The following is a 23260-nucleotide window of genomic DNA, read 5'->3' as shown; positions in this document are numbered from 1 at the left end:
TGTTCCATACATAAATAACCCATGTTAGTCTCCATTTTGTTCACTGGTGATAATAAAACTGGATGATCAGTAGTGATTTTCTGTGTTGATTTTCCTCATCTCTGCTACCTCCAGCTCAGACCATGTTGAATGGTCTCTACAATGGCACCTAGGAAGAGACAGGAGGGAGAGCTGGAAGTAGCATAGATGAAGATGTTGAGGTTCTCTTTATGAGTGACAAGGATGGAAAGGATCAGGAATGAGTATATCAGAGGGACCACTCATGTTAGATGTTATGAAGAGAAAGCCAGAGAGATGAAGGTATTGAGTGTGTAAGAAGATGATGCAGAAGATAGGGTTAGATGGAGACTGATGACTCGCTGTAGCGGCCCCTGAAAGGGAAAAACTGAGAGAAGAAGAAGAAATCAATAGTGATTTTAAATCATATGTTTTTGAATCTGCATCAGAAATATGTGATTACATCAACATGCATGATTACCTTAAACGGTTTCAGTTTCAGATTTGTGCCCTGTTGAGAGCACTTTGGATGTTGTTCAAGATCCCAGCAGTGAACTTATGTTCACAGGATCAAAATGAACCATCCAAAAATAGCTGCTGCTGTAAATTGTTACCCAGTTTATAGGAGATTACAGTTCAAAGCCATAAGAAAAAAACTGTACATTTTATTAGTTTGCGAGTGAACTGCAGTTCTAGTCAAGAGTTTACATACACTCATCATGTTCTGATCCACATAGGGTCAAAATAGGTTCATTATTTATCTCCATTGATATTTGGATAGATGTCCATGGAAAAGCTGCAGAGAAACCAGTTATTTTAGGCAATCATCAACGTCCGAGCTTAATTCTGACTGGATATTTCACTACTCTTATTGGCAAAATTGGAAGAGCTCATTTAAATTTGTTGGATTTCTGTCAGAGAATACATAGTCTAAACATATTTGAAAGGGTTTAGGTTTAATTAATATTAACATGCTTTATCCATTCAAAAAACAGTTTTGATGAGTGTTGGGGATCCTTCCAACCGTTTCAATCATTTAGCAACAGTATTTTTAACAGTAATAGGTTATTTCCAACCAAGCGGTTAAAATGGTTAACCTGAGCTGAGTTAGAAATGAAGAAATGGAAACCACTTGGGTTTTCCACTGAAAGACACCTACAAAGATTTATTCCAATAAATGTTTGATCCTTCCTTTGTTGTATTTTGAGTTTCTGTAGGAGGGCCGCAGTGGAGGGAAATAGTTTATTCACATAAATCACAGTATTTGTCTTGTTTTCCAAATATATGTAGCTTAATTTATTAATCATGTTTTACAGGACAATTTTTTATTGTGAATGGACTTCAGCATGTAGAGATGAATTCCCATCAACTTATCAGAAATTATAAACTGCTGCAACCAAGAGTTAAACAGGATTTATAAACACCAGTTAGTGATAATTATTGAAACACGAATTATGTCACAACCAGCATTTATAAATTCAGCTGAAAACAATGATTAATCCAGATTTTTCTGACTCTTTTCCTTCTTTAATATCACATCATGTCTGTGTTTGTAGGGTTGTGTGAAGCAGCGGTTTACAACTTACTTTTTAAATATTACTATTAAGAGATTCCTGTTGGCCCACCCGAGTAAGCAAACAGTAAACCATCAGGACCCCCTTCAGTTTGCTTATTGCTGTGGAGTTGGAGTTGAAGATGCCATCATACACCTGCTTCAACAAACCCACTGTCATCTGGACAAAGCCAGCAGCACTGTGAGGATCATGTACTTTTATTTCTCCAGTGCATTTAATACAATCCAACCTGATTTGCTTTGTCAGAAACTCCAGAAGACTCAGGTGGAGGCCTCAACAATCTCCTGGATCAAAGACTACCTGACAAACAGACCACAGTTTGTGAGACTGAAGGGTTGTGAGTCTAACCAGGTAGTCAGCAGCACAGGAGCACCACAGGGGACTGTACTCTCACCATTCCTTTTCACTCTGTACACCTCAGACTTCCAGTACAAGACAGACTCCTGTCATCTGCAGAAATACTCGGATGATTCTGCAGTCGTGGGGTGGATCAGAGATGGACAAGAAGCTGAGTACAGGAAGGTGGTGGACTGCTTTATGGCATGGTGTGGAAACAATCACCTCATCTTGAACGTGACTAAAACAAAGGAGATGATTGTAGATTTTAAGAGAAACAGGAATAAGTCAAAAACTATTTCTATCATGGGAGAAGAAGTGGAGGTGGTGGAGGAGTATAAATACCCCGGTGTTCACCTGGACAACAGACTAGAGTGGAGATGCAACTGTGAAGCCATCTACAAGAAGGGACAGAGCAGACTGTACTTCTTGAGGAAGCTTAGGTCCTTTGGTGTTTGCAGCAAGATGCTGCATATCTTCTATAAGTCTGTTGTGGAGAGTGTTATCTCTTCTACCATCATCTGCTGGGGAAGCAGCATCAGAGCCAGGGACTTAAAAAAGCTTAACAAGCTAATAAAGAAGGCTGGCTCTGTTCTGGGGACTCCTCTGGAACCTCTGGAGATCGTTGTGGAAAGACGGATTCTTTCATAAAATGAAGAACATTAAGGAGAACCCTGAGCATCCTCTTCATGAGACTGTCCTACAACAACAGAGTGTCTTCAGTCAGAGGCTTCTTCAGATCTGCTGTAAGACGGAGCGCTACAGGAGATCCTTCCTGCCCACAGCCATCAGCATCTACAACGGCTCTATGAGGAAACCTTCATAATATGAGCTATAACAACATTTAATTTCCCTTTGGGATTAATAAAGTATTTTTGAACTGAATTGAATTGAATTAGTTCAACCCTCTTCAGTTTAGTTTGAAATATTTAGCTTTGTTCAAAAAGCTGTATTAAACAGCACATTTGAATATGTTTTATAAAAACAAGTAAAATAATGTGTTGCTTCTATACTGAACAGAATGTGCGTTTGTCACAGGCAGCGTTTCAGCAGGAGGAAGCTGAGAGGTTGAAATCAGCCCTGCAGGGGCAGCAGCGGTCACTAACTGGAGAGGTGAAGGCTGACCAAGACAATGACAAAGAAAACGATAAAGTAAGTTAATTTTTTTAAATGAAAATGCTGTATTTCTTGTAATTAGAGGCTGCTCCAAGACCTCCAAAACCTATTAGTAGTGGCCTAGATTGTGGTCCTGGCTGATTCAGATGGGCATCACTTTTAAGACATTAACATGGTTGTGATTCATCTGAGCTGCAGAGTTGAGGAGCTGCTTCCAGCTACAAACTCTTGAGGAGCTCAACTATATATAGTACTGTGGAAAAGTTTTAGGCAGGTGTGAAAAAATGGTGTAAACAAATAATGCTTTCAGACATATAAATGATGATTGTTTATTTTTATCAATTTACAAAATGCTAAGTGAGTGAACCCAAACATACAGCCAAAGTCATTAAGAACTATCTTCAGCGTAAAGAAGAACAACACTTACTGGAAGTGATGGGTTGGCCCCCACAGAGCCCTGATCTCAACATCATGGAGTGTGTCTGGGATTACATGAAGAGACAGAAGGATGTGAAAAAGCCAACATCTACAGAAGATCTGTGGTTAGTTTTCCAAGATGTTTGGAACAACCTACCAGCCGGGTTCCTTTAAAAACTGTGTGCAAGTCTACCTAGAAGAATTGAGGCTGTCTTGAAGGCAAAGGCTGGTCACATAAAATATTTATTTGATTTAGATTTCTCTTTTGGTCATTCACTGCATTTTGTTGATTGATGAAAATAAATGATTAACACTTCCATTCATGAAAGCATTCTTTGTTTACAGCATTTTTCACATCCGCCTAAAACATTTGCATAGTACTGTAATTACCAGACGAGATACGGGAAGTAAAGGACAATGAATCATGTGGGACATTCCAAACCGACAAGTAAGAAAAATTCACCTATTCAACGTTCTGAAATCCACTGACCCACATTGAATAAGACAATATTGTTGTTACCAAGCTCATTTTACTTGGTAACAACAATTAAACAATTTGGGATTAATAAAGTATTTTTGAATTGAATTAACAACACACCATGGTGACTGGGTGAGATGCTTTCTTATGAAACCTTCTCTTACATCTCCTTGGAAACCGCCTGTTCTGTTATTGATATGATTCAAAGTATTCACCTAATGTGTATGGACTGGAAAAGAGGTGCGTTATTTGTTTTCTACAGACTGAAGTGGCTGAGCTGACAAAGAGTGACAAATTGTACGTATATATGCAAGAAAAATTAACTGCGAAGACACGACAGCCTATGGAAAATCAGAAGGGAAATGTAAGTAAACACAAGTGAAGGAAAAAGAAGAACATTTATGTCTTCTTTTCATATAGAAAAGTTAGTGTGTGACAGCACAAGCTCTCCATCTTTGTTTGTGATCAAGTCTAGAGATTATTAATAACTGTGAAGTTGTTGTCTCAGTTTCTGACGTTCTTGTCAATGTATCTTCTTTGAGCAATTTAAGAAAATATTTCCTAAACATCTGGCAAAATATCAACTCAAGACATTGATTTGAAAACATTTTTATACATGTTGAAAACCACTAAAAGTTTAACTTCCATTTAAATTCAATTCACTTCAAAAATACTTTAATAATCCCAAAGGTAAATTAAATGTTGTTATAGCTCATATTATGAAGGTTTCTTCAAAGAGCCGTTGTAGATGCTGATGGCTGTGGACAGGAAGGATCTCCTGTAGCGCTCCGTCTTACAGCAGATCTGAAGAAGCCTCTGACTGAAGACACTCTGTTGTTGTAGGACAGTCTCATGAAGAGGATGTTCAGGGTTCTCCATAATGTTCTTCATTTTATGAAGAATCCGTCTTTCCACAATGATCTCCAGAGGTTCCAGAGGAGTCCCCAGAACAGAGCCAGCCTTTTTTATCAGCTTGTTAAGCTTTTTTAAGTCCCTGGCTCTGATACTGCTTCCTCAGCAGATGATGGCAGAAGAGATCACACTTTCCACAACAGACTTATAGAAGATATGCAGCATCTTGCTGCAAACACCAAAGGACCTAAGCTTCCTCAAGAAGTACAGTCTGCTCTGTCCCTTCTTGTAGATGTCTTCACAGTTGCATCTCCACTCTAGTCTGTTGTCCAGGTGAACACCGAGGTATTTATACTCCTCCACCACCTCCACTTCTTCTCCCATGATAGAAATAGTTTTTGACTTATTCCTGTTTCTCTTAAAATCTACAATCATCTCCTTTGTTTTAGTCACGTTCAAAATGAGATAATTGTTTCTACACCATGCCACAAAGCGGTCCACCACCTTCCTGTACTCAGCTTCTTGTCCATCTCTGATCCACCCCACAACTGCAGAATCATCCGAGTATTTCTGCAGATGACAGGAGTCTGTCTTGTACTGGAAGTCTGAGGTGTACAGAGTGAAAAGGAATGGTGAGAGTACAGTCCCCTGTGGTGCTCCTGACTACCTGGTTAGACTCGCAACCCTTCAGTCTCACAATCTGTGGTCTGTTTGTTAGGTAGTCTTTGATCCAGGAGATTGTTGAGGCCTCCACCTGAGTCTTCTGGAGTTTCTGACAAAGTAAATCAGGTTGGATTGTGTTAAATGTTCTGGAGAAATCAAAGAACATGATCCTCACAGTGCTGCTGGCTTTGTCCAGATGACAGTGGGTTTGTTGAAGCAGGTGTATGATGGCATCTTCAACTCCAACTCCACAGTGATAAGCAAACTGAAGGGGGTCCTGATGGTTTACTGTTTGCTTACTCAGGTGGGCCAACAGGAGTCTATCTAGGACCTTCTTGATGTGGGATTTCAGGGCAACAGGTCTATAGAGGTCTTATCTTGACTTTAAGTTGCTTCTGTATACTCCTCAATAATTCTCTGTCTCCCTCTCTGACGGATCTTTTTTTCTTGTTAAGCAGGTCCTTCAGGTCACTGGTGATCAAGCGTTTTTTATTGGGGAAGCATCTCACGGTTCTGGTGGGGATGATGTTATCCACACAGAAGTTTATATAGTCGGTTACACCCTCAGTCATGGCATTGATGTCCTCTCCATGTGGCTGGCACAGTGTGTCCTAGTCAACCTTGCAGAGCTTCTTCAGCTTCCTGTGACCATTTTCTCACAGTCCTCTTTATTACAAGTTGCCTCTGAACAAGAGGCTTATATTTCGAGCAGAGAAAAACAAGATTGTGATCTCATTTGCCTAGAGGAGGTTTTGCTGTAGATATTTATGAGTCCTTGACATTTGCATAAAACAAATCCAATGTTTTGTTTTCTCTGGTAGAGCAGCTGACAAATTGTTGAAACGTTGGAAGTGTAGCAGAGAGTGAAGCATGGTTAAAATCACCAGAAATTGCCACAAAAGCATTGGGGTTTTGTGTCTGTAGCTTAGCAACAACTGAGCTGATGGCATCACATGCAGTGTTGGCAACAGCTGAAGGTGGAATGTAAACTGTTGCCAAAATAACACTGGTGAACTCTCTGGGTAAATAATATGGACGAAAACTTACTGCTAATAGTTCAACATCTGGACTGCAGAGACGACACATCAGAGTAACGTGTCCTGGATTACATCATCTGTTGTTCACAAATGCTGCCAGTCCACCTCTTCTACATTTTCCGCTCCTCTTTAAATCTCTGTCTGCTTGTATGGTCAGAAAGCCTGGCAGAGAGACACTAGAGTCGGGGATATGATCCTGCTGCCACTGCTGCCATGTCTCAGTGAAACATATAATACTGCATTCTTGATACTCTGGCCGGGTCCTTGGTAGGGCTTGGAGTTCATTCATCTTGTTTCCCAACAATCATACATTGCCCATCATGATCGCAGGAAGAGATGGTTTGAACTTCCTCCTTCTCTCTCTTCTCTTTTCCTGCACCCACGACGTCTCCTTTTCAATTCATCAGGGATTTGGGGTTGTAGTTAAAGTATTATTTTAACTTTTGATATTAATCAGCTGTTCCCAGTTGTAAAAAAACACCTTGTTGCTATGGTGATGCACCGTAATAAATGTCCAAAAGTGAAAATGTATCAGCAGAAATCTTTCCAGCTGTACAGCATCCGATACCTGAGAGGATAATCGTCCACAAGATCTGTTTTTATCACCACAAGAGGAATTTGAGTTCTTAAAAACAATTCATCAGAATGAAAAGTAACAGAGCTACTCCAACCAGACATCCATTGGTCCAATCGTCATACAAAATATCAGATATTATGTTGCTGTGTGGTGTTGTCATAGGTTGAAAATCTCCAGGAGATGGTGACGCAGTTGGAGTTGGCTGTGTGGAACCTTCAAGGTTGCTTCAGGGTTCAGAAAGGCCAAGCTAATGAGCTAACTAATGTATGACATTTATTTTGGTCTTTCGGTGTATACAGTGCCATGAAAAGTATTTACCCGTTGCAGATTTCTTCTCCCTTTGCTTTTTTTGTCATATGTCATTTGTCTCATATTATCAAACAATATTTTATATCAAAGATTAGCTAAATAAACCTTTTACCCCTTAACCTTATAATAGGTTGTTATTCAGGTCTACGTAACTCAAGTGTCCTTGAGCTTAAGGTCACAAACTGATGACCAAACATTCTCCTTTGGGATTTTCTGCTACATAGAAGAATTCATGGTCCATTAGTTACAATTATTACAACATATCCTCAGACCATTACATTACCACCATCATATTTGGTGTAGGTATTGTTGTATGTTGTGATTATTCTAATGGTGAGAGGAGACAGATCAATGCTTCAGATGAACTTCAGTGAAAAAAGGGTGAACGAATCATACACAACACCAAAGGTGACAAACTTGACAAGCTCAGAAAGCCCTGAGAAACACAGAAAAACTAGCATGAAGTCCTCAGTCCAACTCCTATTTTTCCTGAAAAGCATCATGGGATATAAAGCCTTTTTATCAAAGTCAAACAACAGATAGTCCTCCTTTTAACCAAATGCTGAATCTCTATGAAATAATATATAATTATATATAATTTGTATTCAATTATCCAATCCCAAATAATATGTCAAAAACGGATCCTGTTTAAACCCAAAAAGAAATTCTCAACAGGTATAAAGTTCTTTCCAGATGTAAAAGAATGGAGGCCTTTCAAAAGGTTACACTTTTATGTTTTTGGTCATCAAAACACACTGCTCAAAAAATAAAGGGAACACTCAAATAACATATCCTAGATCTGAATGAATGAAATATTCTCATTGAATACTTTGTTCTGTACAAAGTTGAATGTGCTGACAATAAAATTACACAAACATCATCAATGGAAATCAAACTTATTAACCAATGGAGGCCTGGATTTGGAGTCACACATAAAATTAAAGTGGAAAAACACACTAGAGGCTGATCCAACTTTGATGTAATGTCCTTAAAACAAGTCAAAATGAGGCTCAGTATTGTGTGTGGCCTCCACGTGCCTGTATGACCTCCCTACAACACCTGGACATGCTCCTGATGAGACCGCGGATGGTCTCCTGAGGGATCTCTTCCCTGACCTGGACTAAAGTATCCGTCAACTCCTGGACAGTCTGTGGTGCATCGTGACGTTGGTGGATGGAGCGAGACATGATGTCCCAGATGTGCTCGATCGGATTCAGGTCTGGGGAACGGGCGGGCCAGTCCATAGCTTCAATGTCTTCATCTTGCAGGAACTGCTGACACACTCCAGCCACATGAGGTCTAGCTTTGTCCTGCATTAGGAGGAACCCAGGGCCAACCGCACCAGCATATGGTCTCACAAGGGGTCTGAGGATCTCATCTCGGTACCTAATGGCAGTCAGGCTCCCTCTGACGAGCACATGGAGGGCCGTGCGACCCTCCAAAGAAATGCCACCCCACACCATTACTGACCCACTGCCAAACCGGTCATGCTGAAGGATGTTGCAGGCAGCAGATCGCTCTCCACGGTGTCTCCAGACTCTGTCACGTCTGTCACATGTGCTCAGTGTGAACCTGCTTTCATCTGTGAAGAGCACAGGGTGCCAGTGGAGAATTTACCAATCCTGGTGTTCTCTGGCAAATGCCAAGCGTCCTGCACAGTGTTGGGCTGTGAGCACAACCCCCATTTGGGGCCTTCATACCATCCTCATGGAGTCGGTTTCTAACCGTTTGTGCAGACACATGCGCATTTGTGGCCTGCTGGAGGTCATTTTGCAGGGCTCTGGCAGTGCTTCTCCTGTTCTCCTTGCACAAAGGTGGATGTAGCGGTCCTGCTGCTGGGTTGTTGCCCTCCTACGGCCTCCTCCACGTCTCCTGTTGTACTGGCCTGTCTCCTGGTAGCGCCTCCAGGCTCTGGACACTACGCTGACAGACACAGCAAACCTTCTTGTCACAGCAGGCAGCAGATCGCTCTCCACGGTGTCTCCAGACTCTGTCACGTCTGTCACATGTGCTCAGTGTGAACCTGCTTTCATCTGTGAAGAGCACAGGGTGCCAGTGGAGAATTTACCAATCCTGGTGTTCTCTGGTAAATGCCAAGCGTCCTGCACGGTGTTGGGCTGTTACCACAACCCCCATTTGTGGACATCGGGCCTTCATATCATCCTCATGGAGCCGGTTTCTAACCGTTTGTGCAGACACATGCACATTTGTTGCCTGCTCTGGCAGTGCTCCTCCTGTTCCTCCTTGCACAAAGGCGGAGGTAGCGGTCCTGCTGCTGGGTTGTTGCCCTCCTACGGCCTCCTCCATGTCTCCTGGTGTACTGGCCTGTCTCCTGGTAGCACCTCCAGGCTCTGGACACTACGCTGACAGACACAGCAAACCTTCTTGCCACAGCTCGCATTGATGTGCCATCCTGGATGAGCTGCACTACCTGAGCCACTTGTGTGGGTTGTAGAGTCCGTCTCATGCTACCACGAGTGTGAAAGCACCACCAACATTCAAAAGTGACCAAAACATCAGCCAGAAAGCATAGGTACTGAGAAGTGGTCTGTGGTCCCCACCTGCAGAACCACTCCTTTATTGAGTGTGTCTTGCTAATCGCCAAAGATTTTCCCCTGTTGTCTATTCCATTTGCAGAACATCATGTGAAATTAATTGTCAATCAGTGTTTCTATTTCAGTGATTTTTGATTCCAGCAAAAAAATGTGGTAAATGAACAATAATTTATTGTTTATCAAACATTTATTCAAGATGAAGGGCTATTACTTTTTCAGATTTGACCAGGTTGGTTAGAATAGCCTTTTTTTTCCCTTAATAAATGAAATCATAATTTGAAAACAGCTTTTCTTATTAAGCCAGGTTATCTTGGCTAATATTAAAATTTGTTTGATCTTACATGTGACAAAAAAAGAAGAACCTGAAGAAATCTGTAAGGAACAAATACAGCACAGTATGTTGTTCTGTTACCAAATCAATCTTTATTCCTTATAAACACTATAAATTTTGCTGAGTGGAAGTCCGAATATGTTGTAAAACTAGGTTTTTTTTTCAGTCCGGGAAAACCGACGTAATTCAGGTCCAAGAAACCTGCAAAGATGAACAAAATAGTCCTAGTATTCACACAAATTGCCTCTTGCAGAAGCAGCCAGAGGTGAGTAAACAGGCATTTAAGAAATAACTACATAAAATATGATATTTATTTAAATGTGGTTTCTTGTCCTTACAGAGTTGTCAGCTCTTGGAAAATTACCACCACAACAGGAATACCCTGATAGCTCAACCTGTTCGAGACACCTGCTCACAATGGGAATTGTCCTGTAGGACAAAAGAGGTTCAGACCCAGCCCTTAGAGGATAGCCTGCTACTCAAGGTAATCTGTTTTATCTTGTTTGTTGAACGGTTAAACTTGTTGTGACTCACTGACACATTCCAGGTGAGCAGAAACTTGTTTAAGCCCTGAGTTTAGTCCATAAACAAAATATAAAGTTTTTTTAAGAAAATACTGACAGAGTTTCTCTTCTTGTTGATGCTCTGATGCTGGAATACAGGAGTGTCCGGGCTGTCTGGAATCAAGGAAGACTCTGCTGTACGATCAAGATGAGCATGAGGTTTTTAAGAGGGAGATCTGTGAAGCCCTTAACTGTATTGATGAAGAGCGAAGGTAACAAGCCCTCAGTGTTTTGTCAATACACTATATACCTTCAGGAAATTTGGGTAGTTATTTTTATTTATGCCGCAAAACCTAATATCTATAATTGGTAAACTGGTCTGACTCGAATACCGTTCAGTCTACTGTTAATTCAATTCAATTCAATTCAAAGATACTTTATTGATCCCCGAGGGGAAATTAGAATTCCAGTACAACCCATCCAAACATACATCATGACACAAGACAAGGGGGGGACGGGTCACCGAGGCTTTGCTGCCCACTCACAGGCGCTGCCCTTGCTAGATGAGAAAAGAGGCCACATTAGGTAAGTAGAGGGAAAAAAAATCATATTTCACACTTTATCCTTAGCAGAATACAGTTTGAGATTGCAAAAAACCTCAGCACAAAGAAGCAACAAGTTTACAAAACAACATCATGCCGGGAACGGTGAAGGTGGTGTGAGGGGGTGCATATGTTTATCTTGAGCATGTGTGTGTGTGCAAGTGAGTGTGTGCAAGTAAGTCCATGAAGCACTGTCACAGAGGCCATTGTCCTTGATGGTTCGTTGGAATGTTCATCAACCGGCCACAAAGTTCTGAGCAGGTCCACAGGTGTCCTCAGGGAAGGGAGGGGGCAGAGAGAGCAGAGCGTCATGTTTACATAACTTCCAGGAGAGGTTGAAGATAGCCAGCCATCAAGGCTGTGCAGGGGAGCCAGATTCAGAAAAACAATCATTATTTGGGTTAGGCTGACTCTTAATTTTCCGTCAGCCTTGAGAGTCTCACTGGTGCTTCTCAAAGGCTAATAAAATATAAACAAATATATTCTGGGCTACTCTTAATCACTACATTAGTAAAGTCAACATACTTTTTACAACTATTTACACTCTATTAGACCTCTGTATGCGCTTCATCGGTCCTGCAGGCACCTCTGGTAAATATGTGGAAAATTCCTCAAACTAATTCTTCTTTTGTTGCAACTTTATACTGAAAATGATCCATCCTTTAATTTGAGTGCATTTATACACACAGTACACATGGAAAAATCTTATGTTAAGGAATGATATTTTTTACACAAAGTTACCAGGGGTATGATTATTGATATGCTTGCTGTCATTACTTTAATAAACCCCCTTTATGCCAATAGGACAGCACTCAGTCTTCTCCTGCAGCATTTCACAAGGTTGGAGCAGACAGAGAGAGGGATTTTAGACTATTAATAATCCCTGTAGGATAGACGTTTCCAATTCCAGTTCTTAGGGACTGGTGTCCTGCAGGTTGTACATGTGCCCCTGTTGCCACGGTTCGAGATTGGTTTGGACCAAAATGCAAGCAAGCACTTGGGAGCCACATGGTGCAATTTAATCTACACTCTTCTTTAATAATTATAATAGAAGGATTTACAGAATTTGTCAAATGTCAACAAGGAGCCAGGAGACATCAGGAAGACAACAGGTGAGAAACATAAGGAACCAGCGAGGAGTGTAGCAAATAAACCAGTTAATAAACAGAGGGAGTTGGAGTATGGACCAATGAGGGAGGAAGGTAGGTAGTCAGATGGAAGTGGTAACAGGTATGCAGGCCAGGTGAAGGGAAATGAGGAAATGATTTGTTATAGTAACTGATGTGAGACTGAGGCATGGGGAGAAACTAAGCTAGACATAACCTACAAATGAATACAAACCTGAGGGTAATAAACCTAGAAGCTAGAAAGGAAAAATAGAAATAAACTCTAGGAAGAACTAAATTAGAGGACATGGGGAAAAGCTAGAATCAGGAAATAACCAACTGAGTAACAACAAAGGGGTCAAAGGCCAAAGGGGAAAAATAACTAATAAACTAGAAGAAGAATGCAGCAAGAATAAATAAACCTAACAGTAAACAAGCACAGAAACACTAACCGAGAAACTAAACTAGAAAAACCAAAGAAGAAAAATAAACAAAGAGAACTGTAATAATAATAATAATAAGCACAGGAAGCAATAAATGAGAAAGCGACCACCAAGGCAACTATGGGTGAGGGGAGAAAGAACTACTAAAACCAGGAGAGAGAACAAAACTAACATCATGGTAACTGAAGGAATAAACAAACATAACTACTAAACCCAAAGGAATAGAAACACCTAACTGAAAAGTAAACAAACACAAAACCAAAACAAAGTCCAAAATGGCAGATCCTGACACCTGCTCCAACACATCTAATTCAAAGGGTTGATATTATCTCCTCAACATGTCATCAAGTTCTTCAGAGGCCTGGTTATGAACCATCATGTTATTTAGGTGTGTTAAACCAAGGTAAGATCTATAACATGTAGGATACTAAGTTTTGAGGATTAACCTTGGTTACCACTGCTCTACATTGCCCAGAGATCTAGGCTTTCTGTAGGATTCAGTTCTGGGGATTACCATGGAGGAAGGTTGGCTTTGTTTCTGGTGAACCATTTCTGTGTTTGTTTCGGAATATGATTTGGATCATTGTTTTGCTGAAATGACCACCAATTTGTAGTTCACTGGTAGAGTCCATCAGATTTTTATTTAAAGCCCCCTTAAGTTCATGAAGCCATACACTCTAACAAGGTTCCCATGGCCTTTGGAAGACAAACAAGCCCACAGCATCACAGATCCTCCACTAATACATAACAAGGACTATTCCAGATGTTCCTCCTTTGTTTCTTGTCAGACCTACTAAACAGCAGTTCAGAGAATCAAGAACCTTTATTATCATTATGGACCAATAATATAATTTCTCATCGAGACACTTGGATCAGAATGCACATAGATAAAACAAACACACAAATAAAAATTATAAGGCACGTCACGAGGAGAATTGGAGCACTTATAGCAGCTGAAAACATCTCTAAAGAGAAGTATGAAATATGTACATGGGGATGTAGCATGACGTATTTACATAAAGTGCAGCTTGTGCTAGAGCAGCCTATAAACGGACATTTGTCATGAAATGGAATATTGAGTGTCTACAGAGGGGAGATTGCCTTCACAGCTCTGGAAAAGAAACAGTTTTTAAGTCTGTTTGTTTTGGGTTTAATGGAGCTGAACTGACGTCCTAATGGAAGTGGGACAAACAGCTCATAGCCGGGTGGGTGGGATCTGGATCAATGTGTCTGGCCTTCTTCTGGACTCACGTAGCATAAACCGAGTCAAGGTCTTGCAGACGGTAACCCACAATCCCCTGTGCTGTCCTCACTACCCGTGCTAAGTCTTTCCTCTCCTGTGCCGTGCAGCTCCCGTACCACATTGTCATGCTGAGACACAGGATACTTTCCACCGTGGCCCATAAAGGTTTGTTAGTAGCTGAGGAGAGAGTTCAGATGGCTTTAACTTCCTGAGAAAGAAGAGCCGTTGTTGGGCCTCCTTTACCAGGTGGGAGGTGTTCTCAGTCCAGGAGAGGTCAGAGGAAATGTTGATGCCCAGAAACTTTATGCTGTCCACACCCTCCACCAACTTTCCCCTGTATGCATAGGGGTGTGTGTTCAGACCTTCTGGACCTCCTGTAATCCTCTATGACCTCCTTGGTCTTGCTGGCCTTCAGGATGAGGTTATTCCTGGAGCACCACTGTCAGGTTGTGAACCTCTTCTCTGTAATGAGTCTCATCATTGTTTGATATGAGACGCACAACGGTAGTATCGTCGCGAACTTCACAACCATGTTTGTTTTGTGAATAGCAGAGCAGTCGTGTGTGACGAGGGTGAAGATGGCTAGGTGCTCTGACGGTCTGATCAGCTTAAAAACGTAGAGTTTAAATTACAGAATGCTTCTGTTTATTGTAAAGTATTTTAGGGTTAACAACACTGCTGCCACCAGTGATTTAGTTAAAAACAGATATTTCTAACATAAGATTTTCTTTACCCTTTAAATTTATGAGCCTTTTTATACATCTTTACCAGGGTTGCTAATACATTTGAGTAATTTAAGAAGGAATTGTCATCGAACAGATCCTGCTGTGTTGCTAAAACTTTTTAATCAGGAAGGACAGACAGTTAATGTTTTGCTTACGCATCTCTCTTTTAGCTGTTTTTACATTTTAACTTTGCTTTTGGTATTTTTTACAAAAATTATATGAAAGATAAAAATAAACAGCCCTCTGTGATGGCAAGGGGAAATAAATTAGGACAGGGAGGCAAATTAAGCAGAAACACAATAAACCTATTTACAGGGAATTCACCAAAAACATACATGTTGCATTGTTGCATTTTAAATGAACTTTGCAGCTATTTTGGGAAATGGATATGATCACAATGCATTTCATTTTGTCTGCTGTGTCCAGTAAATACCACAGTATGAAGGAAAAATGCATGGAAAAACTGTGCCGAACCAAACAGAAACTGGATGCTGAAACCGCATGGCGTGATAACAAGATAAACAATCTGGAGAGGGAGTTGTCTTTGTGCTGCCACTCATTGAAAAAGGTGTGTCTGCAGATTTGTCAGTGTTTATGGAAAATAAGTTGAATGTTTTCTATGCAGCAGCTTTATTTCAGTAATTCTGAATGCATTTCTGATTAGTGCTAATTTATTATTTTTAACAATGTGTTTTCCGTGAAACTCGAGTAAAATGATTTACCTGAACCTTTGTGAGGTTCAGCTTTTTTTCTCTCATGCAGTCATTTTTTGTCTGCAGTTGCTTTTCTAAAAGCTTTACCACCCCTAAAGTGATTTCTCATTCAGTTTCCAGTGGCTAACCAGCTAAAGTAACTCATTTTGAATGCAGTTGTGTAACATACCTGTTAAAGTAGGATTGTCTGACTCATAAGTCATGTACCTACTGTTAGGAGTTGAGGGGGATTACACACGTATGCAACCAGATGTCAGGCTGAAGATGATGAATAGCAAGTGTTGTTTTTGTCTGCAGGAGAAAGAAGTTGTTGAGTGCATTACAATGGAAAATGAGAAGCTGCTTACTGAGAGGAGGGAACTATTACAGCAGCTCAGTGAGGAGGAGGACAACATGAAAAACAGCAAGCTAACAGCTTGTCTGTCTAAAAGCAGGTGCTGAACCTACCCAACCATACACTTGAATGGAACATTTTACTTTCTTTTGAAGCTGTCGTGATGAAGGGCCTAAACCATAGTAAGATGGGGGTTGGAACTGATCACAACTACTTGGCTTCTGTTTTTCTGACTGCCTTTTGAGAACGGACCACAGATTCTCATTCAGGTTAAGATCTGTGGAGTCGTCTGGCTACCTTTGAGCTACTTCGTTATTACATGTGCATCTCAATAAATTAGAATATTATTGAAATGTCCATTTATGTCAGTAACTCAATTCACAAAGTGAAACAAATTATATGGATTAATCACATACACACACGTGGTTTCAAGCCTTTATTTCTGTTAATTATGATGATTTTTCCACTTGCAGCTAATGAAAACATTTTGGATTAGAATATTACATCAGATCAATAAAATAAAAATGTTTTTATTACAGTAATGTGGGCTAAATGAAAAACATGTTTATTACCTGCTTAAAGGTTATTTTCCAAAGATACTTTTCTGATGACAAACAAGTCTCAGAACAACTACAGGTCCTTCTCAAAATATTAGCATATTGTGATAAAGTTCATTATTTTCCATAATGTCATGATGAAAATTTAACATTCATATATTTTAGATTCATTGCACACTAACTGAAATATTTCAGGTATTTTATTGTCTTAATACAAATGATTTTGGCATACAGCTCATGAAAACCCAAAATTCCTATCTCACAAAATTAGCATATCATTAAAAGGGTCTCTAAACGAGCTATGAACCTAATCATCTGAATCAACGAGTTAACTCTAAACACCTGCAAAAGATTCCTGAGGCCTTTAAAACTCCCAGCCTGGTTCATCACTCAAAACCCCAATCATGGGTAAGACTGCCGACCTGACTGCTGTCCAGAAGGCCACTATTGACACCCTCAAGCAAGAGGGTAAGACACAGAAAGAAATTTCTGAACGAATAGGCTGTTCCCAGAGTGCTGTATCAAGGCACCTCAGTGGGAAGTCTGTGGGAAGGAAAAAGTGTGGCAGAAAACGCTGCACAACGAGAAGAGGTGACCGGACCCTGAGGAAGATTGTGGAGAAGGGCCGATTCCAGACCTTGGGGGACCTGCGGAACCAGTGGACTGAGTCTGGAATAGAAACATCCAGAGCCACCGTGCACAGGTGTGTGCAGGAAATGGGCTACAGATGCCGCATTCCCCAGGTCAAGCCACTTTTGAACCAGAAACAGCGGCAGAAGCGCCTGACCTGGGCTACAGAGAAGCAGCACTGGACTGTTGCTCAGTGGTCCAAAGTACTTTTTTCGGATGGAAGCAAATTCTGCATGTCATTCGGAAATCAAGGTGCCAGAGTCTGGAGGAAGACTGGGGAGAAGGAAATGCCAAAATGCCAGACGTCCAGTGTCAAGTACCCACAGTCAGTGATGATCTGGGGTGCCGTGTCAGCTGCTGGTGTTGGTACACTGTGTTTTATCAAGGGCAGGGTCAATGCAGCTAGCTATCAGGAGATTTTGGAGCACTTCATGCTTCCATCTGCTGAAAAGCTTTATGGAGATGAAGATTTCATTTTTCAGCACGACCTGGCACCTGCTCACAGTGCCAAAACCACTGGTAAATGGTTTACTGACCATGGTATCACTGTGCTCAATTGGCCTGCCAACTCTCCTGACCTGAACCCCATAGAGAATCTGTGGGATATTGTGAAGAGAACGTTGAGAGACTCAAGACCCAACACTCTGGATGAGCTAAAGGCCGCTATCGAAGCATCCTGGGCCTCCATAAGACCTCAGCAGTGCCACAGGCTGATTGCCTCCATGCCACGCCGCATTGAAGCAGTCATTTCTGCCAAAGGATTCCCGACCAAGTATTGAGTGCATAACTGTACATGATTATTTGAAGGTTGACGTTTTTTGTATTAAAAACACTTTTCTTTTATTGGTCGGATGAAATATGCTAATTTTGTGAGATAGGAATTTTGGGTTTTCATGAGCTGTATGCCAAAATCATCCGTATTAAGACAATAAAAGACCTGAAATATTTCAGTTAGTGTGCAATGAATCTAAAATATATGAATGTTAAATTTTCATCATTACATTATGGAAAATAATGAACTTTATCACAATATGCTAATATTTTGAGAAGGACCTGTATGCTAATTTACTGAGGTGTACCTGTACTTTGCCTTGGAAGATTTAGCCCCGTCATGCTGGGAAATGCACAGGTTTTTACTACGTTGTACCTGGGTTGTTGGAAGAAATTACAGTTTATTCCTGATGGTATCCTTCTGCAGAAATTAGACTAAGTCTACTACTTTGTATGGGATCTATGCACCAGACATGGACCTTATCAGGATGTTTCACTGTTGACACCACATGGGATTCATTGTAGACTTCAGCTTTTTATTTAATTGCTAATGATGCACTAATGAATACTTTGCTCTCCACCACTGTATTTTATGCAAAATCTCGACTTGTTTTCAGATGCCCAGGTTGATCAAGCTCTGCACTGGTGGTTCTGTTCAGTTGCCCACTCCTCAGGAAAAAGACACTTTTGACACTTACTATTGGACCCTCTTGGGCATTATGGGGTCTTTTGCATTGTAACGATTTCTCTCACCTTCAGGTTCTTAAAGATTTTAAAAATGTTTCTTTCAGGTGCAAATATTCCTAGCGACTGTTTCTTTTCACTTGAGGGCATTTGGATGCAAAGCGATAATAGCTTATCAGTTTTTATCAACCCAGTTATACTAAAACACAGTTAGCTGACCATTTGTGCCTAAGAAGAAAAACACTGAAAATAGATTTTTAGTTGTAAAGAGACTTTTTTTTAGATAACAAAGATCTTTATGATTACCTGAAATGCATCTGTTCACTTTGCACAATAATCTAAAACCAAGAAACTGAAGCTTTAAAGTTTGTAATCTGTAAGGTTTGTGTCATTGCTACATCTTTGGACTGACTGTACAATGAGTGAATTAAAAGAATGAGATAAAAATGTGACTGAAAATAAGAAGAAACTCAAGTCAAAGACAAAATGTGATCAGTTCAAAGATATTTTAGCATTTGAGAATCAAACTGGCTTCAGGTCACTGACAGAGAAGCAGCTGCAGAGATGTAATTAGCATAAATACAATTATTGACTCATGTTTTTGTGACCTCTTTTTCATATTATTTAGCACTTGTTTCCTTGTCCCAATGTACCTTTGACATTGTTTCCATCTCTAGGGTGGAGTATTTAGAGGCGGAGAACAAGACCCTGGGAAATAAAATGCTGCAAATGTCCCACCAGATTGCCACCCTGGAACGCAGGCTGCAGAACATGCAGTCTCTGCAGTTTGCTGAGGTACTGGTCATTGTTAAATCTGGCGCATGCTAGTGATGAAGATTCAATAACAATCTCAGTTTAGAAGAATTGGGATGTTTGTTTTTTATTTTATTGAAGAGCTTGTCATTGCAAAGTCGGTCTAATTTATGCAACATTTGTAGTAAGAAATACATTCAAATGTACACTATATTGCCCAAAGTATTGTCTCTGCCTTCAAAATTATTGAATTTGGGTGTTCAAATCACTTCCATGGCCACAGGTGTATAAAATCCAGCACCTAGGAGCCCAGTTTCAGTGGCTGAACAGATGCATCCGGGCCTTAAATCAGTAAGTGCAATGGAAAGCGTCAGATGCAGTGATCAAGCCACTGTCCTGTTTGTTGAAGGAGTTTCCCTGCTTCCACACACTGGACTTCAAATAATGAGTAATTGATAGGCTTCTGCAACATTTTATGGCATGCTAAGGAGATGCATCTAAAACACAAACTACAGTGGGCCTGAGGACGAGGGTTGACAATCCAATGGACGAGTCTGGGTTTGGCAGTTGCGAGCAGAACGGCACATGCCAGACTGATTGTATTGTCAAGTGTTTGCAGGAGTTAGCTCAGACACTTCGGACAAATTTAAGTTTCTTGAGTCTATTGGAACAGTTTTGAGATGGCACTTTCAGTTCCGACAAGACAATGCACAAAGCAAAGTCAGTAGGGACATGAATAAGCACATTTAATTTGGAAAAACTTAACTAGTCTACACAGTCCTGACTTGAACCTACCTTTGGGAGGAATTAGAGCCTTCTCACCTGGCCTTCTCATCCAACATCAGTGTCTGATCTCGCAATTGCTTTTCTGGAAGAAAGGTCCAAAATTCCCCAAAACACACTCCTAAAACAGGCAAAAGGCCTTCACAGAAAAGCCGAAGCTGGTATAGCGTCAAAGGGAGGACCAACCGTGGGTACTGGATCCAGTCCTTTTGGCAATATACCTCACAATCACACACTCACATTAATACATATAAAATATTAAACCCGTATTATTGGTAAAGACGGGTTAAATACAGTACTTCAGATTATGATGCGGAATGTCTATGTACATCTGACCTTCTTCCTGTTAAAGTTTAAATTTATTTTATTATTAAAATTATATTAAAATACATTAAAACAGAAAAATGTTCTGCAAGCCTTAGTAGGTGCATTAAACAAAAAACTGCAAGAATTACTGAATGAAACTGTCACCTGAGTTAAAAATATTGAACAGATACAAACACTCAGGAACACACTCAAACCCTGAATTGGCGTCACATGAAAAAGGTCATTTAACAAAGAGGGAAAAAAGTGAACTGAAGCATCCTCAGCAGACTGGGGACTGCCGAAGTGGGTGAGAGGATGGGTAGGGGCAGGGTGAGAAATGAGTTGTTCTGAACTTCGAAAATGACTTCATCTGCGTACAAATATTTTCAGATTACTGCACTTTTACAAAGAAACATTAAATTCTACATTCTGATTGAGTGTGAACATGAATTAATAATTCAGTTATAACCTGTGTGAACTGAACTAGTATTTGTTAAGGGTGAGCAGACTGCATGCTGCTTCCTGGAAATGAGGACCTTACACATCAGAAGCGATATGTGCTGGTCTCGCCACCAGATCAGAGCTCAGAGCTGAGGAGAAGGTCAAACACCTTCAAATGCAAACAAGCTCTGCGTTGCTGGTTGCTGGGGGACGAATAAAAAGAAAGCATTTTACAGGCTATGATTTGAAGGCACCTCTCGGGGGTTTCACTGTTGGCACATGACTCATGATAGCTATCCCCCTTTCTTCTGCAAATACGGGATTTTCCAGGAAAACCAGGAGGATGGTCCATTACAATGCACCAGTCTGCCCGCAGAATTTCAGTCTTTTTTTATTTCTTTGTCAGGAGTGGCTTCTTTTGTTCCCTTATTGCCACAAAGCTGCTGTACAAAGGTTGTCAACTCACTGTTGATCTAATTACAACCGCATGCTATTATGCATCAGCCCTCGCACTTGCAATTGGACACTTGACACTCCTAGTCTCCTTTCCATGCAACTGAACCTCTCACCTTAAATTTCTTGATGAATCAGAAAACTCTTATTTGTGCTTAGCAGTGGTTTTCTTGCATGTAAGGCCATTTTGAGGCAAATTGTTGATAGCTAGACCTTTTGCTGTGGCGGTAACACAAGGATTGTTTGCCAAGCAGATCACCTGGTTTGATGGGTAGAAGTGTCGCAGTTTTTAGATGTTCATTTTGGGTTGTTTTCAACATCTCTTTATTATTTTTTGGGCCTTTTTTCTCATCATTATTGTTTATGTTCTCCAGTTGATGCTTTATAGATAATTCCTTTGGTTGCATTTTAGTTTTTGTTACATCTGTTAGATTAGTTCCAGTATCTCTGCTCAGCACATTCATGTTTATTTGTTTCTACTTTCTGCCATAGCCATTAGGTAATCAACTTCATTCAGTCCACCTGTCTATCAGCCTCCCTGTCACACCTGCGCTTTGCACTATATATACGTATCAGATTTGATTGCTCTAAGCAGGAGAATCCTCTCCTATCATTGTTCTATTATGCCTAGTCTTGTCCATGGCTGCTTCTGTTGCCTTGTGCCAGGTTGTAAGTTTTTACTTTTTATTCATCACATTTTTCAACTCACCAAGCTGCTTCTGTCCAGCTGTCTCCGTTTGGGTCCTACTCCAAGAGCCTTTTGGAGAAAAAGGCTAAATTGTTTCTCATCAGACAAAAGGACCTTCATCTAACTGAGCCTGGAGTCTTCCACGTGTCTTTTGGTGAATTTCAGGCGCAATTTAATTTGAGCTGGTTTCTCAGCAGCGTCTGTCTCTTTACAAGTCTCCTACTCGTGAAGAACCTGGGTTACAGTATTCGTTTTTACCGTCTCTTGCATCTGGGCCTCCGAAGGTTTTAACTCCCTTAGAGTGGTCACAAATTCTTGTCAAAAAAGCCCGATTATACTGACCATGATTCTTTTCATAAGAGCAACAAAAAGTGAAAACATCCAAGTGGGGCAATTAGATTTCATTGGCATTATATGCAACAAAACCAATCTAAACATGTCAGAGTAAAAAGCTGCCTTTTTACATATATTTATTTTACTTTCAGGTATAAAAAGTTAATATTTCATGTTTTTGTTTTCCCCCAAAACCATCAAATTTGACATTATGGAAGTCCCACATTCCTCTGAAACTCAGCTGTGTTGCATAACACATTAACTAGATGGATTACAGAATAACCCAACTTTATCATTTGACATCGGAAAATAGATTTCATCAGTGGCATTAGAAGCTGCAGTTCAGTTTTGTGCATACATAAATGACCAGATATGTTCTAGATAACCATCAGTGCTTGACAATGTTTGTTTTGCTTACCAGTACAAATAAGAAGTAGGAAGGTATGAAACATTTACCCAAAGCTTCCTAGAGCTGAAGTGTCACAAACAATGTCAGTAACCAACTGAATAATTAATAGAAAATCTTGTTTTGGCTTCTTTAGGAACTACAGAAAATGTCAACTCACCAACAGAAATGTATACCCCTCTCAGTTTGGACTGCAAGGTGAGCCTGATCCTGATTGCAAACTAGCTCAAAGTACAGCAGTTTGTTAAAAATAAATATATTGTTTATGTACTTTCTTTAAAGGCCGATGCCATCTGACATTCAGGACTTGTTGGACCCTCTCTGTTGCTCTGACACCAAGCAAGCAGATCTCACCTCCTCCCCTGGTTGTTGCGCCTCTGCAACCTTATGTCAAACAGCAGAGCTTGGCTACCTCAACCTGAGTGCCTCAGAAAAGTCAAGTCCATTGTCTGCCTTAAAACCTCCTGAGCTTCTCCATCTAAGCTGTGATTAAACTGTGCTGAAACTATTGTTTTCAGAGATTTATTTAGGATATTCACCCTGT

General features: G+C 40.5%; 1 protein-coding gene across 4 annotated transcripts in view; it reads left to right on the top strand.

The window, feature by feature from the left end:
• si:dkey-264d12.5 (coiled-coil domain-containing protein 30) overlaps nucleotides 1-23225 on the top strand; it is a 32156-nt gene extending 8931 nt beyond the window's left edge. Inside the window, exons 1-10 of one of the 4 annotated variants that reach the window (XM_047348079.1) lie at nucleotides 4127-4282; nucleotides 7210-7311; nucleotides 10409-10507; nucleotides 10583-10726; nucleotides 10905-11017; nucleotides 15291-15432; nucleotides 15875-16011; nucleotides 19231-19348; nucleotides 22853-22914; nucleotides 22999-23225. In XM_047348079.1, the coding sequence (XP_047204035.1) occupies nucleotides 4226-4282; nucleotides 7210-7311; nucleotides 10409-10507; nucleotides 10583-10726; nucleotides 10905-11017; nucleotides 15291-15432; nucleotides 15875-16011; nucleotides 19231-19348; nucleotides 22853-22914; nucleotides 22999-23209 (1185 nt within the window). In that variant the 5' untranslated portion in view covers nucleotides 4127-4225 and the 3' untranslated portion in view covers nucleotides 23210-23225. Of the gene's footprint in view, nucleotides 1-2945; nucleotides 3060-3785; nucleotides 4283-7209; nucleotides 7312-10267; nucleotides 10307-10408; nucleotides 10508-10582; nucleotides 10727-10904; nucleotides 11018-15290; nucleotides 15433-15874; nucleotides 16012-19230; nucleotides 19349-22852; nucleotides 22915-22998 lie in introns of those variants that run through there. The other 3 variants (XM_047348080.1, XM_047348082.1, XM_047348081.1) reach the window with 3 other exon arrangements.
• The last annotated feature ends 35 nt before the right edge of the window (nucleotides 23226-23260 follow it).

This window comes from Girardinichthys multiradiatus, chromosome 20, assembly GCF_021462225.1.
Source record: "Girardinichthys multiradiatus isolate DD_20200921_A chromosome 20, DD_fGirMul_XY1, whole genome shotgun sequence".
NCBI classification, from domain to species: Eukaryota; Metazoa; Chordata; class Actinopteri; order Cyprinodontiformes; family Goodeidae; genus Girardinichthys; species Girardinichthys multiradiatus.
The sequence above is the reverse complement of the archived record's forward strand: the minus strand, read 5'-3'. Positions and strand labels throughout refer to the sequence as shown.